The 16,002-nt window shown below is 45.6% G+C and overlaps 1 protein-coding gene across 1 annotated transcript; it reads right to left on the bottom strand.

Moving 5' to 3' along the window:
• Nucleotides 1-3,139: 3,139 nt before the first annotated feature.
• LOC141478481 (heat shock 70 kDa protein 12B-like) lies at nt 3,140-15,933 on the bottom strand. Its single transcript, XM_074167527.1, is given in 6 exon segments — nt 3,140-4,185; nt 5,340-5,511; nt 5,868-6,092; nt 8,142-8,496; nt 8,498-8,560; nt 15,929-15,933. Coding segments are annotated over 6 exon segments (1,866 nt in total).
• Between the last annotated feature and the right edge of the window lie 69 nt (nt 15,934-16,002).

Here is a 16,002-nt window from a genome sequence, read left to right as displayed (position 1 = left end):
TTTTCCTCTCACCTGGTTTGTTTTATTTAATATCCCAAAGGAAGAGAGGGCTCTTAAGTGTAATTTCTGCTGAAAGGGGAGAAATATTTTCTAACGGGCGTGCTGGGCAGTACTGCAGAGACAGCCTCGGCCAGGGAGGGGATGCTCCGCAGCAGGCAGGGCCAGCCCGGGGAGCAGAAGGCACTGGGAAATCCCGAGCAGGGAGCACAGCCACGGTATTTCGGGCTGCGTGTGGCAGCCAAGTTTTTCCTGGCTCTGTCCCCAGCCAGAGAAGCAGAGCATGTGCCTCCTGCTGCGGCGCAAGGTAATGGCAGCAGCTCTGCAAAGTGGTCTTTGTTTCTTCCTCCTTTCCAAGAAATCACGTGCTTTACGCAGAAGGCAGCCGGCAAGCTCCAGCGACAGAAATGGACAGCATCTTCTACCCACCCAGCCATCTAGGATCCGGCAGCTGTGACTGCTTGCAGAGCTTGTTGATGCCCCTGCAACAGATAATGCAAAGCTGCCCGTCTTTTCTTCTCCTTGAAAGTTTGTGATCTGTTATTTAAGTTTCATGTTTGATATAAATAAACCACCCTATGTGTTACACAACAGGAGTTAATCCCCAGCTCAGCAGACACGCCTGTTGTAGAGGATGGCTGGAAAGGGCTCAGCAGCTGTAACTCTTATTGTCCCAACACCCCCCGTACTGTCAGACTGAGGTTAGAGCCCCCCATAGCAGGTGTTGCCAGGTTTCTCAGACGTTTGGCTTGAGATGCTGACGCTCAGTGCTGCTTTTACAGAGATGACAAACACCTGCATCTACTCCATGCTCAGTATCTGAGGTTATCAACATTGCCAGCGCATCAAAACAAGCAAAATCAGGAGCTGCAGTCACGACTGTTGGTGTCAGTGTCTGAATTAGAGCACCTCTCTTATGAGGAAAGGCTCAAAGAGCTGGGGCTCTTTAGCCTGGAGAAGAGAAGGCTGAGGTGAGACCTTATCTATGTTTACAAGTACCTAAAGGGCGGGTTGAAGGATGATGGAGCCGGACTCTTTTCAGTGGTTCCCAGCGATAGGACGAGGGGCAACAGGCACAAGCTGGAACATAGGAAGTTCCATTCAAACATGAGGAAAAACTCCTTTACAGTGAGGGTGACAGAGCACTGGAACAGGCTGCCCAAGGAGGTCGTGGAGTCCCCTTCCCTGGGGATTTTCAAGACCCGCCTTGATGCGGTCCTGAGTAATGTGCTCTAGGCAATCCTGCTTTAGCAGGGGAGTTGGACTAGATGATCTCTAGAGGTCCCTTCCAACTCTGACAATTCTGTGATTCCGTGAATGCCAAAGCCCACATAACATACGGTTGGGAAAGACGGGGGGGAGACGCATGTGTCTTTCCCAGCAGCCACCAGACAGCACTTCTCTCTCCCATTCAGAGAGCAGTAGCAGGCATGGCTGGAGCTGTGTTGCACTTTGCACTGGTGAAAGTACCAAGTCCAAAGGGTAAGAAAAAAGCAGGAGCACTCAGCTTTTTGGGACCCAGCCACCTAGAATGGCCCTAACAGTTTACAGAGAAGTACCATCTGACATGAAAAAAATGTACCCAGGTTTCTGTTGTGAGTACTTTTATTGCATGCATAAGACTTTAAATGTGAAAACAGAGGCGATGCAGTCAAAACAGTTCAGCTTTTATACATCATAAGGCATAGTATATATACAGATCAATTCTCTGAATGCTGCTTTAATGATTAAGTGATTCTGACATAGTCATTACAGCTAATACAGATGCCAGTGCTGAGTTTTCATGCAGTGTATCCAGCTAACCAAGTATTTGCATCGTGACAGGCTGGTGTTCAGCAGAGAAACTCCATACCCTTCATGAAGGGGAAAAAAAAATACCTCACAAAAAAACCCCAGTAAGTGATGCAAAGGTTGTTACTACATCCCACCACCAGAGCGATGCCTAGCCAATCTCCAAGGAATTGCTACTTTGGAGAAACGCCCCCCAGTTTTATTGCTGAGCATGAGGTTACAGGGTACAGAGCATCCCTTAGGTCAGCTGTGCTGGCTGTGCCCTCTCCCAGCCCCTTGCTCCCCCCGCCAGCCTCCTTGCTGCTGGGGCAGTGTGAGAAACAGAGATGGCCTTGCTGCTGTGTAAGTACTGTTCAGCTACTGCTGAAACACTGGTGTGCTCTCAACACTGTTTTGGCCATCACAGCAGAAAAAGGGTGGCTGTGAAGAAAGTTAACTCCACCCCAGCCAGATCCAGTACACTGGAGGATCACATCCTTTTCTGGGACAAATTTGGACTCACGCAGGCCGCACTGTGCTGAACCTGTGCACAGATGCTGTAGGCAGGAGGCAAAGAAATGAGCTTTTATGGACATGGAATATATCAAGCCCAAGTCAGAGATGTAGGGAGTATCCACAGTTGAACAGAGGTGCTCAGGCATCTGTGTAAGCACTATTCATACCTGTCATGCTACAGTCTGGCATTTGTGTCTGCCCAGTTAATGAGATCAAACCACCCAATGGTTTAATGGAAACAACAGTCCCACAAGTTTTGGATACAAGTCCCCAGACCACATTGAGTTACTGCTTCATGAAGTATCTTGACTGGAACGGGAGCTCTTTAATGATACGCGATTTACACAAGTGATGGTCTGAAGAAAACTCAAATCCATTGAATGTCACCCCTGGCAGAGTTAAACCTGGACTCCAGATAAAGAGACCTGATATCAGAGGAAGAGAGGATGTAGCTGAAAGAAGACATCAAGCTAAAAGAAATAATTATGAGCTGATACATGTAGAAGTTAGACACCAGTCCAAAAGCTTTGTATCAAACACAGGTAAGTACAGATGACTATATTGGTGGTATGAACCATTGTGTTCAGAGATGCAACAGGGCCAAGATAGAAGGATAAGAAAGAAAGCAGTAGATAAACCTGCTGTCAGACAGAACAGAAAGAGAGGTATTGGATTGAAAGGGTGGTTGGTGAGGAATGGAAAGAACCAGAGAATCAGGCTAGCAAACTGTTTACCTGTGCGAGCAGAAGGCTGGATGATGGACTTTATGGTCCATTTGCCTTCTTGGTTGTAGTAGTTATTTGCCTCCCACTAAAATCCTTGAGTTACTGCCCTTGCTGCTTGATGTACCAAGCATTTACATAGCTAAAAAATCTATTATAATTGCCCGACTTTGCTTGGAAGTTTTGTCAGTACATGTGGCTTTAAATTCAGTGAGCCCAAATTTAATATCCACCTGCACTTGGCGTTGCCTCCCCAGCTTTGTGTCTGGCATTGGCACTGTACAGGAGCCAAGCAGTTCCATCCCTTCCTCATCTACGTATTGAGCATCCTGCTTTTCTGTACAATAGAAAGAAAAGCATACCTTTGTCTGATCTGGTTCTACTGGATAGAAAGTATAATGGGAAACGTCATTTATATTCACTGACTCCTCAATTCCCACCAATTTCTGGAAGAGATCTGTGCAATAAATATAGTCACCAGCTTTTGAGACCCTTCGTTTACGGAAGTCATGGATAGCAGCATCAAATTGACGAACTACTCCTACGCCATATGTCCGAGCACTGATTCTTGAGGCAACAATGTGCGGATTGACTCCAAATAAAACAGCCCCTTTTGCAACAGCCACTTGGGCCTCAGTTGGACAAAGGATATGATACTTCTTTCTAAAGGCCTTACTGATTGCATCTCTCAAGATGACGCTAGATGCAAAGCCTCCCACAAGCAAAATGTACTGGACCTTGGCCAGCCCAGGCTTGTTAAGAATTTCCGTCAAAGTACAAATTATATTTTTGATACTGTAGTCAAAAAATCTCTTCATTTTATCATATGTAACCTTGATCACCCCATCATGCCACACAGCTCCCTTTGCTTTTTTGAAGAATTCGGAGATGTCCTTCTTGCACGCTGCCAATTTGGTCAAGTTGTAGTAGCAACGTATGTAGATTTCCTCCCTGCTAGCAGAGCATTTCTTAAAACTGAACTCGTACATCATCTGTTGTAATTCAGTAGGGTGGCTCTTTACGTATTCATCCCATACACCACCATCAAATATTTCCTTGAGGAAATCAGCGAAGTTTTCATCCACTCTGTTGCCTCCCCATCCACCTCCAGCTGACTTGTGTATCTCCTTCAGGCAGTAGTTTTCTTGGATCTCATGTACTGTGATGTCTATTGTGCCACCTACACACACACATACACACATGAAGTTACCTGTTTTCTTTACAGTACATGAGGTCCTTACTTTCCACTGAACATAATCTTACCTTCTGAACTCCTGGTTCACAAGTGCGCTTTTCTGCTCCTTTCTTTTCTCATCCTCACTCCTCTACTACTGCCTGCACACCTCTGAATTTCCTAAACTTACGTACTTCTGTTTACAAGCCTGATCTCTCAAAGCTCCTACCCTGGGGAGGGACCCTTTATCAGGGAGTGTAGTGATAGGATGAGGGGTAATGGTTTTAAATTGAAAAAGGGGAGATTTAGATTAGATACTAGAAAGAAATTCTTTACTGTGAGGGTGGTGAGACACTGCAACAGGTTGCCCAGGGAAGTTGTGGATGCCCCATCCCTGGAAGTGTTCAAGACCAGGCTGGATGGGGCTTTGAGCAACCTGGACTAGTGGGAGGTGTCCCTGCCCATGGCAGGGGGGTTAGAGCTCAGTGATCTTTAAGGTCCCTTCCAACTTTAACCATTCTATGATTCTACTGTAATTGCCAATGAGAGCTGAATGTTCTGGCTTGCTTCCTGCACAAGCCGATCTCCTTTCTGATCATAAAAGGAGACTGTCCTCTCCTGCCTTTTGATAGAGAAGCTCTGGGATAAGACGAGCAGTGGTGGTGAGATTCTCAGAAACTTCTGGTCCTCTCGATGCTGTTTCAGTATTTTTTCACTACCACCAGACTGCTCTTGAGAGGAAATTCATGTTACACCAAAAGAACTTGCACAGGAAACTACAGAAATTGCTAAGAAGTGCTCCATGAAATGTTCTTCATGATTTACTCTACAGGGCTTGCTAGCTAATCTCTTTGGTCAATTCATTGGGCGCTACACTTGCTTCTACAGAGGAGACTGTGAGCTCAGGCCATACAACAGCATTGTGGGTGCATGTCAGTGGCTGACGCTGGGACGTGGTACAGACTGATCTGTCTTTTCCTCCCATTTTTCTGCCTGCCCATGGATCTTATTAAGTGAGAAATAAAAATAAAAACCCCATGACAAGCACAGGAGTGGAGTCCAAGCTCTGTGTCCTTTGGGGCCCACTGTGTCAGACACTGCGAAACACCCATGCTCCACCTCCAGCAAAGATGGTACATGTTAAACTGAAAAAATTTTACCTCCACAGTCAACAACAATATACTGGATCCCAGGGGATTCTTCAAACTTCTTCTTGTCACTGTCGTCTGCCATAAACCCTTCCTGTGGAAGCTGCTTGCACCAAAGCGATGCAGCTTCTGGCTCCAGGGCAATAATCAGCTTCTCAGAAATCACGTCAGAGATCAGTCCTGCCTAACAACACAAGAGATAAGTGTCAGTTCAAGGAAAGGTGGCAAGTACACCACTGTACAAATGCCACCTGCTAGGGAGGCTGTTCTCACCACCTCCAGGAGCCCACGCTGGGGTGGTGGTTCTTGCAGCACTGATCTTTGTGGGGCTCATTTCTACAAGGTGGTGGGGTGAAAGAGCAGTTGTTACTGATGGTTTAGGACATCCTCTCCCCCCCAGCTCCCAAAGTGGGAGATTTCTCTCCTTGTTAGGCTGAACTTTGAAATATAGGTTGTTTAAATGTTGAGGAGTTCCTCTGCCTTGATGGGTAAAGAATCTTGAAAGATGATTTGAGGAAGTGGGATAACCTCTGCTTTTACCTTTTTTGCTGCCAGCCGCATGAACTGCCTGGCAGCAGTGTGCCATATGGCTGGGACAGTAATGACCCAGGTGATCTCCTCCTGGTTGCAGACGGTTTGGAAAGAGGCCTCTTGGATGGTTTCAAGGGCATGTTCCTTCAGGTAGCGCAGGCTTTCAGAAAATACCATCAGGGCGGGGAGCGTCTTTCCATTGCTGGCTTTCAGTTCCATGCCAGATGTGACTTTCTACAAAGAAAATCTCAGAGTCACACGTGGCAGTCTCAGCAAAAGATTTGTCCCTTTCGCTCTGAGCACTGCACAACATACGGCACAGAAGGTGGTCCTGTCTCCAAAACCAAGTAAATTCCCAGCAATCGGTTCAGTATTGTGGCAAACTGCAGCCTAATTGACACAAGTCAGCTACCAAGACACTTGCCCACGACATCTGTGATTCTGTGTGGTTGATAAGTCAGCTGTTTCTCCTGGGCCAAATTTGGTAAATACTCTGTAGATCCTCCTGAACAGCCCATGGGGAGAATTGTACTTTATAAGTGACACCACCATACATTTCCCAGGTGTATGTACAGAGACTTCAGACCTTTCTGTGTATGGCATTAACAAAATATATGCTGGACAAACATGTAGGCACATAACCCTCTGGTCTGACACTGTTTCTCTATAATAGGGCCTCTTGGCTTATGTATCTCCCTGAGAGTATCTGAAGCTTGAGGCAGGTGGCTGCTCCAACACTTTTTTAGTCTCTCCCAGGAGATCCAGACTCCCTCCATCAGCCCTTGATTGCCTACTCTGTCTAGAAACAGTGGGAACTGTTGCCTGTATCCAAAGAGGTTTCAGGAGCCAGCCTTCACGTGCGTGCTTTGCTTTGTTTTGCTTCAGCAGCTACCAAAATGGTCCAAAATTACAAAGATTATCAATTGCATAATCAGCTCCATTAACTTGGGATCATTCACAGCCAATAGAGAAAAACAGGCAGGTGCAAGTGCTGCCTAGCTTAAATAACACACAACCAGGAAAGGTAAGGTGAATCTTAATCTGCAGATGCAGTCACTTAAGAGAAAGGAAATCTATATTCATTTTTACTTACAATTTCATTTCCTGTCACTGTTCCTGGCTCAGTTAGGAGAAGGTGCTATAAGGAAGCTGTTACGACATGTCCTCCACAGACACTTTCTGTGGAGATTCAGCAATAACTACTTATGTGCCTGGGAACTGGTGTTCCCCTTGCTTTTTTCTGAGCCCTTCTAATGGTTGCCCAGGTTGTGGAATCTCCATCCCTGGAGATATTAAAAAGCTGGCTGGACAACATTCCTGGGCAACCAGGTCTGGGTGGCCTTGCTTGAACAGGGAGGTTGGAATAGGTGACCTCCAAAGGTCCCTTCCAACCTCAACTGTTCTGTGATTCTCTAATGAAATTTCCCTGAAACATTTTCTTCTTGGGTGCAGAGAAGTGGTGTTGAACTTAAACCTCTCTCCAGCCCCCTCTGAAAGTGAGTGAGAACCCACCACTCCACAGGTGACATTGTAGCAGACCACATCATTCCCAGCTTTCCCAGGGAAGGAAGTCTTCACCAAGGCCTCCCACTTACTGCCTTTCCCCCACATCCAGTTCAGCGCTCATTGCTTAGCACTGGGGGATGCTAAAAAACAGACACAAGACTTTATCTGGGGCTGGCCCTGTGCTCTGGGTTATTCCATCTCTGGGAGTCCCTGTGGGACCCCAGAGCACAGACAAGGTGCCCTAACGCAGCCTAATATTTGGCTGAACAAGCAAACCCAGAAAGAGCTGGGAAAAATTCTGAACTAGCCCAGAGCCTTCAGAGAGAAATAACAGAATGACAGCAACTACATGCTTGAAGGACAGCTGGCCACCCTTAAATTGGCTTCAGCATACCTTTTCAGGGGAGGGAGAGACAAGCTAGAGAGAGAAACATAACATGGTGATCCTGAGGTTGCCCACCTCCTTTGAATTACGGGAAGCTTCAGTTGTTCCCTTTCGAGAAAGCTTTTCATTAAGAACAAGTATTTGGCTTCACCGAGGTATGCAGTCAGGTTTTATTGTCTTTAAATACTGAATAGTATCATAAAGGAAGGGCCTGTGAAGCCTTTGGCTAATTAAGAAAATAAATAATTTCTTCTTCAGTTCATCAAAATGTCCTTTGATTTCCATTCATTCACCCTAAGATTTACTCAGCCCTCTTCACCAATTCATCTAAACCCCACCCCTCAAATAAACTAATAGCTCCGACTCCCATTAGCAGTAATCATTCCACCTACTGTGTTGTACAGCTGCATCTTGAAGTTCTGGAAGAAGTACCAGTTGCCAGCTTCGCTGGAGGGCAGGCTCTTATACTTCATCACAGCATCATAGCCAAATTTGCTGAACTCCTGCTTCTGGTTGAACAAGATGCACGTGGGTGTCTTCGGGGTCTTGAGCCCGTGCTCTAGTCCCCAGTACACCTGACGGATTTGGTCTGCATTTGAAGCAAGGGAAAAACAGTACCCGCTGTAGGACGTGCCAAAATCTATAGCAACAACGAAGACGGACTTGCTGGCCATGGCCGACAGCAGTACAGAGGTGTGCGACTTGGGGAGCTACAGAGGAGTAAATGGGTGGGACTGGAATGAAACAAACTGCTCTGGCTGATGCCGCAGGGTGAAGCCCCTCCTGCCCTGACCTCATCTCTAGAGAGAAACTAGACACAGTTCAAAGAAAAAGTGCCTTTTCCTGGAAAAAGGAAGGGCTTGTTTCTGTTATTTATAGCAGGAAAGTCCCCTTGTGAAAGCGAGGAAGCGCCTGATGCTCGCAGTAGCTTTCTGGGCTCCTGGCAGCACGGAAGATTTCTTCTTACAGCAGAACCCGATTTTTATTCCTGCAGCTGAACGAGGGTGTTTGAAGGACTGCGTCAAGGCACTAATCCTAGAGAGATGGCTGCAGAAAGTGGCAGGTATGTTGCTCATGGGGTGTCTCTGGTAACTTAACAAGTTTTTAACCTTAGTAGGTCTGAATATTTCTACAACATCCCTTGGGGGGTTGCAATGAGGGACTGCAACATTTCCCAGCTGAAATATTTCAGTAAAAGCTCTGTTTTCTACTTCCTATCCTTCCTATCCATCACAGGGATGGTTAGTTTCTTCAAATTCGGCTCAAGTTCAGCTCCAAAGGGTGATGCAGATGTTAAATGGGTTTGAGAGGAACAGAAATTGGAAAGAACAGTATTAAATAGTAAAACAGATCCTGGACTTCAGGGACTCATTCTCCGAGCTCATCAGTTTTGCAGGGACTTAAATGCAGATTTTATACTGGACTGTTGAGCTTAAAGAGAAAAAAATGTCCTCAGTGAAAAACTGGAAATTAAGTGATTTAACTGAAAAGAAGTCCATCCAAGTAAACTGTCATGGTTTAACCCCAGCTGGCAGCTAGAATCATGCAGCTGCTCACTCACTCCCCCCAGCTGCGATGGGAGAGAGAATCAGAAAAGCAGAAGTGATAAAAAACTCATGGGTTGAGGTAAAGGCAGTTTAATAGGTAGACCAAAGCAAAACAAGGACTTCATTCACTGTTTCCCATCAGCAGGCAGGTGTTCAGCCATCTCCAGGAAAGCAGGGCTCCATCTCACGTAAAGGTTACTTGGGAAGACAAATGCCATCACTCTGAACATCCCCCCAGTCCTTCTTCTGCCCCCAGCTTTTTATTGCTGAGCATGATGTCACATGGTATGGAATATCCCTTTGGTCAGTTGGGGTCAGATGTCCCAGCTGTGTGCCCTCCCAACTTCTTGTGCACCCCCGGCCTGCTTGCTGGTGGGGTGAGGAGCAGAAAAGGCCTTGATTTCTTAGCAACAACCAAAACCACCAACATGCTATCACACTATTCCCATCCCAAATCCAAAACATAGCACTACACCAGGTGATAGCAAAAAAGTTAACTCCATCCCAGCTGAAACCATGACATAAACAAATCCAAAATAGGTTTTAGCGGGAGAGGAACGAGGAGGTGCTGGGAGGGAGGGGCAGGATAATCCCTTGCAGGAGCCATGCAGACTTGGATCAGCATAAACTGATGGTGAAGCCTCATGCTTAGGCTTTCCCTGACATTGCCTTGCTGCAGGAAGGAGCTTGCTGTCTGCTCCACCTGTATCCGAGCTGCAGGAGAACTCAGCCTGGGATTGTCTCTGCAGTAATAGTTGATGTTTGGGATACTCATTAGGAAATAGGGCACAAAGCAGTTGTAGAAATAAAAATTATCTTGAGAAAATATAGCTTTGTTCTTCTCTATTAAAAATCCCCACACCGGGACATCGCAAAGTTGATTTTAGCAGAATAGCCACCTGCATTTGCTGTTCCACACACTCTGCAGGTCTGGGTTGAGTTTGTTTTTCAGGAGTTGTCCCTGTATCCTGCCCACTTCATTCAGCCCTAATGATTGTTCAAATCTTCCATTTATTTTTCACAAATCCTGGCCTGTGCAGTCCTCTGAACTGTGCAAGGCATCATCTGGGACAGTGCTTGCTCACTTGTGCCAAAACTGTGTCCAGGACTGTGGTGGGCCATCATAGGCTCTGAAACCTGTATCCTGGCTCTGATCTATTTGCTAGCGTGGATGTAGCCGTGGAGTCTCACCTCACGGGGCTGTCTTTCATAAGGTGCCTGTTTAGAGTATGTGATTTTTTTTTTCCCCCTTCATTTTAAGAATTCCATTTTCTTTTTTCTGCAGACAAGCATTTGACACACCGTGCCAACGATCTGGAGACAAGCCTTCAAGGCTGCAGGCATTACATCAAGATCTGATAGAAAGCCTGGAGCAGGCAAAAAATGGAATAAGGTGAATCCAGTGACCAAAAATCACAGTGTTTAATGTGGGCCCTGACGATCAGCTGCAGCTGGTGTATGCTAGGACAGGTTGGACAGAAGAGTACAAATAAGCCAGACACAAGGAGGGCTCTGAGTTTGCACCAGATTTTCTCTGGGCTGTACTGCAAATCCAAAGCCAATTTACAGAAGCTGTTTGATCTGCATCATTCAACATGCAGATCTTAGACTTCCAGAGTATTTTAGTTGCACTATTTGTACTGACCTATAAGATCACAAACCCCTACCTGGCGAAGCACAGCTGTGAGAAGTTTTGATGTCTAGATTATTTATTTTTTTTCCTATGGGCTGATCAGAAATTGGAGGGAGGAAGTTTTTTCCCTTCTTTTTAAGAATTCCATTTTCTTTTTTCCTCAGACAAGCATTTGACATATCGTGCCAACCATCAGCCTGTGGAGACAAGCCTGCAAAGCTGGAGGCATTCTGTCATGATCTGATAAAAAGGTTGAAGCTGGTGAAAAATGAAATAAGGTGAGTCCGGTGACCAAAAATCACAGTGTTTACTGTGGGCCCTGATGATCAGCCGTAGCTGGTGTATGCTAGGACAGGTTGGACAGAAGAGTACAAATAAGCCAGACACAAGGAGGGCTCTGAGTTTGCACCAAATTTTCTCTGGGCTGTGCTGCAAATCCAAAGCCAATTTACAGAAGCTGTTTGATCCGCGTCATTCAACATGCAGATCTTACATTTTCAGAGTATTTTAGTTGCACTATTTGTATTGACCCATAAGATCACAAACCTCTACCTGGCAAATCACAGCTTTGAGAAGTTCTGATGTCTAGATTTTTTCTTTTCCTATGGGCTGATCGGAAATTGAAGGGAGGAAGTTTTTTCCCTTCGTTTTAAGAATTCCGTTTTCTTTTTTTAACAGAAAAATATTGGACACATTGTGGCAGCTGTCAGCCTGTGGGGACAAGCCTGAAAAGCTGGAGGCATTTTATCATTATCTGATAGAATGGCTGGCACAGGTGGAAAATGAAATAAGGTGAGTCCGGTGACCAAAAATCACAGTGTTTACTGTGGGCCCTGACGATCAGCTGCAGCTGGTGTATGCTAGGACAGGTTGGACAGAAGAGTACAAATAAGCCAGACACAAGGAGGGCTCTGAGTTTGCACCAAATTTTCTCTGGGCTGTACTGCAAATCCAAAGCCAATTACAGAAGCTGTTTGATCCGCATCATATAACATCCAGATCTTACACTTCTGGAGTATTTTAGTTGCACTATTTGTACTGACTCATAAGATCACAAACCCCTACCTGGCAAAGCACAGCCTTGAGAAGCTTTGTTATCTACATTTTTTTTTCTCCTGTGGGCTGATCAGAAATTGGATGGAGGAAGATTTTCCCCTTCTTTTTAAGAATTCCATTTTCTGTTTTTAACAGAAAAATATTGGACACACCGGTGGGACCATCAGCCTGTGGAGACAAGCCTGCAAAGCTGGAGGCATTCTGTCATGATCTGATAAAAAGCCTGGAGCAGGTGGAAAATGAAATAAGGTGAGTTCAGTAACAAGAAATCACAGTGTTTATTATGGGCCCTGATGATCAGCCGTAGCTGGTGTATGCTAGGACAGGTTGGACAGAAGAGTACAAATAAGCCAGACACAAGGAGGGCTCTGAGTTTGCACCAAATTTTCTCTGGGCTGTGCTGCAAATCCAAAGCCAATTTACAGAAGCTGTTTGATCTGCATCATATAACATCCAGATCTTACACTTCTGGAGTATTTTAGTTGCACTATTTGTACCGACCCATAAGATCACAAACCCCTACCTGGTGAAACACAGCTTTGAGAGGTTTGATGTCTAGTTTTTTTTTTTCCTATGGGCTGATCAGGAATTGGAGGGAGGAAGTTTTTTCCCTCGTTTTAAGAATTCCTTTTTTTTTAACAGAAAAATATTGGACACACCGGTGCAACCATCAGCCTGTGGAGACAAGCCTGCAAAGCTGGAGGCATTTTATCATTATCTGATAAAAAGCCTGGAGCAGGTGGAAAATGAAATAAGGTGAGTTCAGTAACAAGAAATCACAGTGTTTATTATGGGCCCTGATGATCAGCCGTAGCTGGTGTATGCTAGGACAGGTTGGACAGAAGAGTACAAATAAGCCAGACACAAGGAGGGCTCTGAGTTTGCACCAGATTTTCTCTGGGCTGTACTGGAAATCCAAAGTCAATTTACAGAAGCTGTTTGTTCTGCGTCATATAACATATATAATATGCATATCTTACACTTTCAGAATGATTTCGTTGCACTATTTGTACTGACCCATAAAATCACAAACCATTTACCTGGCAAAGCACAGCCTTGAGAAGCTTTGCTATCAACATTTTTTTTTTTCCTAAGGGCTGATCAGGAGTTGGAGGTAGGAAGTTTAGCTTGTGCATTTCTTAGGACTTTAATGGATACTTGCCTGCTGACTTTAGTGTGTTTTATCTTTCTTCCCGTGATAGACTGATGGACAGGAATATAAGTGATCGGTTTGACTCTGTTGAAACTCAGCTACAATTTCTGGAGAGTTGCCATAGGTAATGTGATTCTTTATATTAAGAATATATATGAGGGGTAAAATCACAAATGTTTCTGTGACTGCCACTGAAACATCATTAAGCCTTGGTTATCACAGCTCTGTCACGCAAGGCAGACCAAATTTTCATTCTCCTGTTTGACTGCATCATCATGGCCAGGCATGAGCTGCCTCTGAAACAGGTTTGTCTTGGCAGTGCAGATCAGGGCACATGACCAGGGCTTGTGACATGAAAACATGTCATGTCGTTAGTCGAACTTTTATCTCCCTGCAAATACCTCTGTGAATAGGAGATGGCTGCCTTAAGAACAGCAGCTCTCAGGATAAAGGCATCCAGCCCAAAATAGAAAGGGGAGGTTGGAAAAGCAGCTCTGAGGACGCTTCGGGTGGGTTTGCAGAGGCAGTCCTGAGTTTTTGTCATGAAAACTGCCCTCATAAGCTAGGCAAGCACTGAGGGAAGACAGTGGCTGGGATATTGGCAAGAAGAAGGGAAGTTGTTAGTCCACAGGAAAGAAAAAGAAATAATAGCCTCAATAAGAGCATCTTGGGGATAAAATGCCAACATAAATCATTCTCAGTGTCTAAGGCCACAGTGAATAAACTTCAAATAGTACAGCTGGATTTCCATACCCTTCCTGAACAGCTGTGTGGAGAAGAGGGTTTCCTGTTGGGATTTCTGTGAAGACAGGCTGTGGTATTTTAAAGTTTCTGATCATAGCTGGAGTATCTGTGGGTTTGTGAAGGGTTTCCAGGTGTGCAGTCATGGATAGCCTGGTAGTGAAGGAATACTCACACTTCCCAAAACCTTGGAGCTTTCTTCCACAGTGGCTTGAGTTTGAGACTGGAGCTGACGTAACACAAAGGTTGCCAGACACTGGACCTACATTCAAATGATGACCAAGCTCAGCCACTTGCGTCCTTCACTTTGTTTGCCTAATTACAGAAGGCTGTCAGAAAACCAGTCTAGATCCAGATCACACCTCCCAAATTCAGGTGGTCCTCATTCTTGGTTTGTTCCCAGGTCTGTCTGCTTAACATATATTGTACTCTTCCATCTCTAGGTAGCAAGCTGCATCTGATCATTATAAGATGCAGGAGACAACAGCCCTGATCCTCTGTACCAGGAGGGACACAGGAGCTATTAGGAGTGACTATTGGGTTTTTCTGAATTTCATCTTCTCAGTACTGTCCTTTCACTCATAGCCAGTAATCTTCCTCCGGCATGCATAATACATCCTTCTCCTCAGCAGCCCTGAGGAGAAGGACTTGGGGGTGTTGGTGGATGAGAAGCTCAACATGAGCCGGCAATGTGCACTGGCAGCCCAGAAAGCCAACCACATCCTGGGCTGCATCAAGAAAAGTGTGGCCAGCAGGTCATGGGAGGTGATTCTGCCCCTCTACTCTGCGCTCGTGAGACCCCACCTGGAATACTGTGTCCAGCTTTGGAGTCCTCAACACAGGAAGGACATGGACCTGTTGGAATGGGTCCAGCGGAGGGCCACAAAAATGATCAGAGGGATGGAGCACCTCCCCTATGAAGACAGGCTGAGAGAGCTGGGGTTGTTCAGCCTGGAGAAGAGAAGGCTCCGGGGAGACCTCGTAGCAGCCTACCAATATCTGAAGGGAGCCTACAGGAGAGCCGGAGAGGAACTCTTTGTCAGGAAGTGTAGTGACAGGACAAGGGGTAATGGTTTTAAATTGGAAGAGGGGAGATTTAGATTAGATATTAGAAGGAAATTCTTTACTGTGAGGGTGGTGAGGCACTGCAACAGGTTTCCCAGGGAAGTTGTGGATGCCCCATCCCTGGAAGTGTTCAAGACCAGGCTGGATGGGGCTTTGAGCAACCTGCTTTAGTGGAGGTGTCCCTGCCCACGGCAGGGGGGTTGGAACTCGATGATCTTTAAGGTCCCTTCCAACTCTAACCATTCTATGATTCTATGATCTGCCACCTCCAAGGTTAGACAAGTTCTGAACACAACATTTCTGTGTGCAGTAATGAAGGTACTTTAATTGACAGAGCAGAAACTTCACAGGATAATTCACAAGATCAGAATATTAATATCAGATGGGAGAAGTTACTGTGAAAAGAGGGGAAAGAAACATGGGACAAGAGGTCTTCTTTATACTAGGCCTGCGTGTACTTGTTCTGAGATGTGTAATACAGAAGAAGACACAATCACTAAAAAACTCTGGTGAATGATAAAAAGCAAAAAAATTTCCTGCACTTTTAGGGTGTGAGTCTGCAATTGACCTAGGGTCATCATGTGGAGAGGGCTGTTTTAAGCTCTAGTAGTATTGCCTGAAGAGCAGGCATTGGAAACGGGAGAATTTCACCCACTGGAGGAATAGGAGACTGACATTACGCAGACATCTTTGGAGAAAGGAATCCAGGAGAACAGAACTCTTAGGAAGGTTTGGGGTGTTTGGTGATAACGTTTTGATGTTAAAGATGGAGAAAACAACTAGAGAAAAGATGAGAGTAGATGCTAGCAAGTGGAGGGTACTTGTGTTTTCTTCCAAGCCTTCAACCTCTGAACCTCACAACCCCACCTCCCTTTCTTCTGATGTAAATAGCTTTCCCCTTGATTTGAGCATAAATCCTGGGGCGAGGGGGGGGGCTTTCAGGGGAGCTTCTTGTTTTTTCCTGGGTGCTCTGTGCTTTCCCACCTCATGGCTCCTTTACAGGAATTCAGACTATTCAAGAGGGGCCATTCCACTGTTGTACAAATAAAGAGATCTCA

This window comes from Numenius arquata, chromosome 2, assembly GCF_964106895.1.
Source record: "Numenius arquata chromosome 2, bNumArq3.hap1.1, whole genome shotgun sequence".
NCBI classification, from domain to species: domain Eukaryota; kingdom Metazoa; phylum Chordata; class Aves; order Charadriiformes; family Scolopacidae; genus Numenius; species Numenius arquata.
Note: the sequence above shows the minus strand (reverse complement) of the source record. Positions and strands in the feature narration are given on the sequence as shown.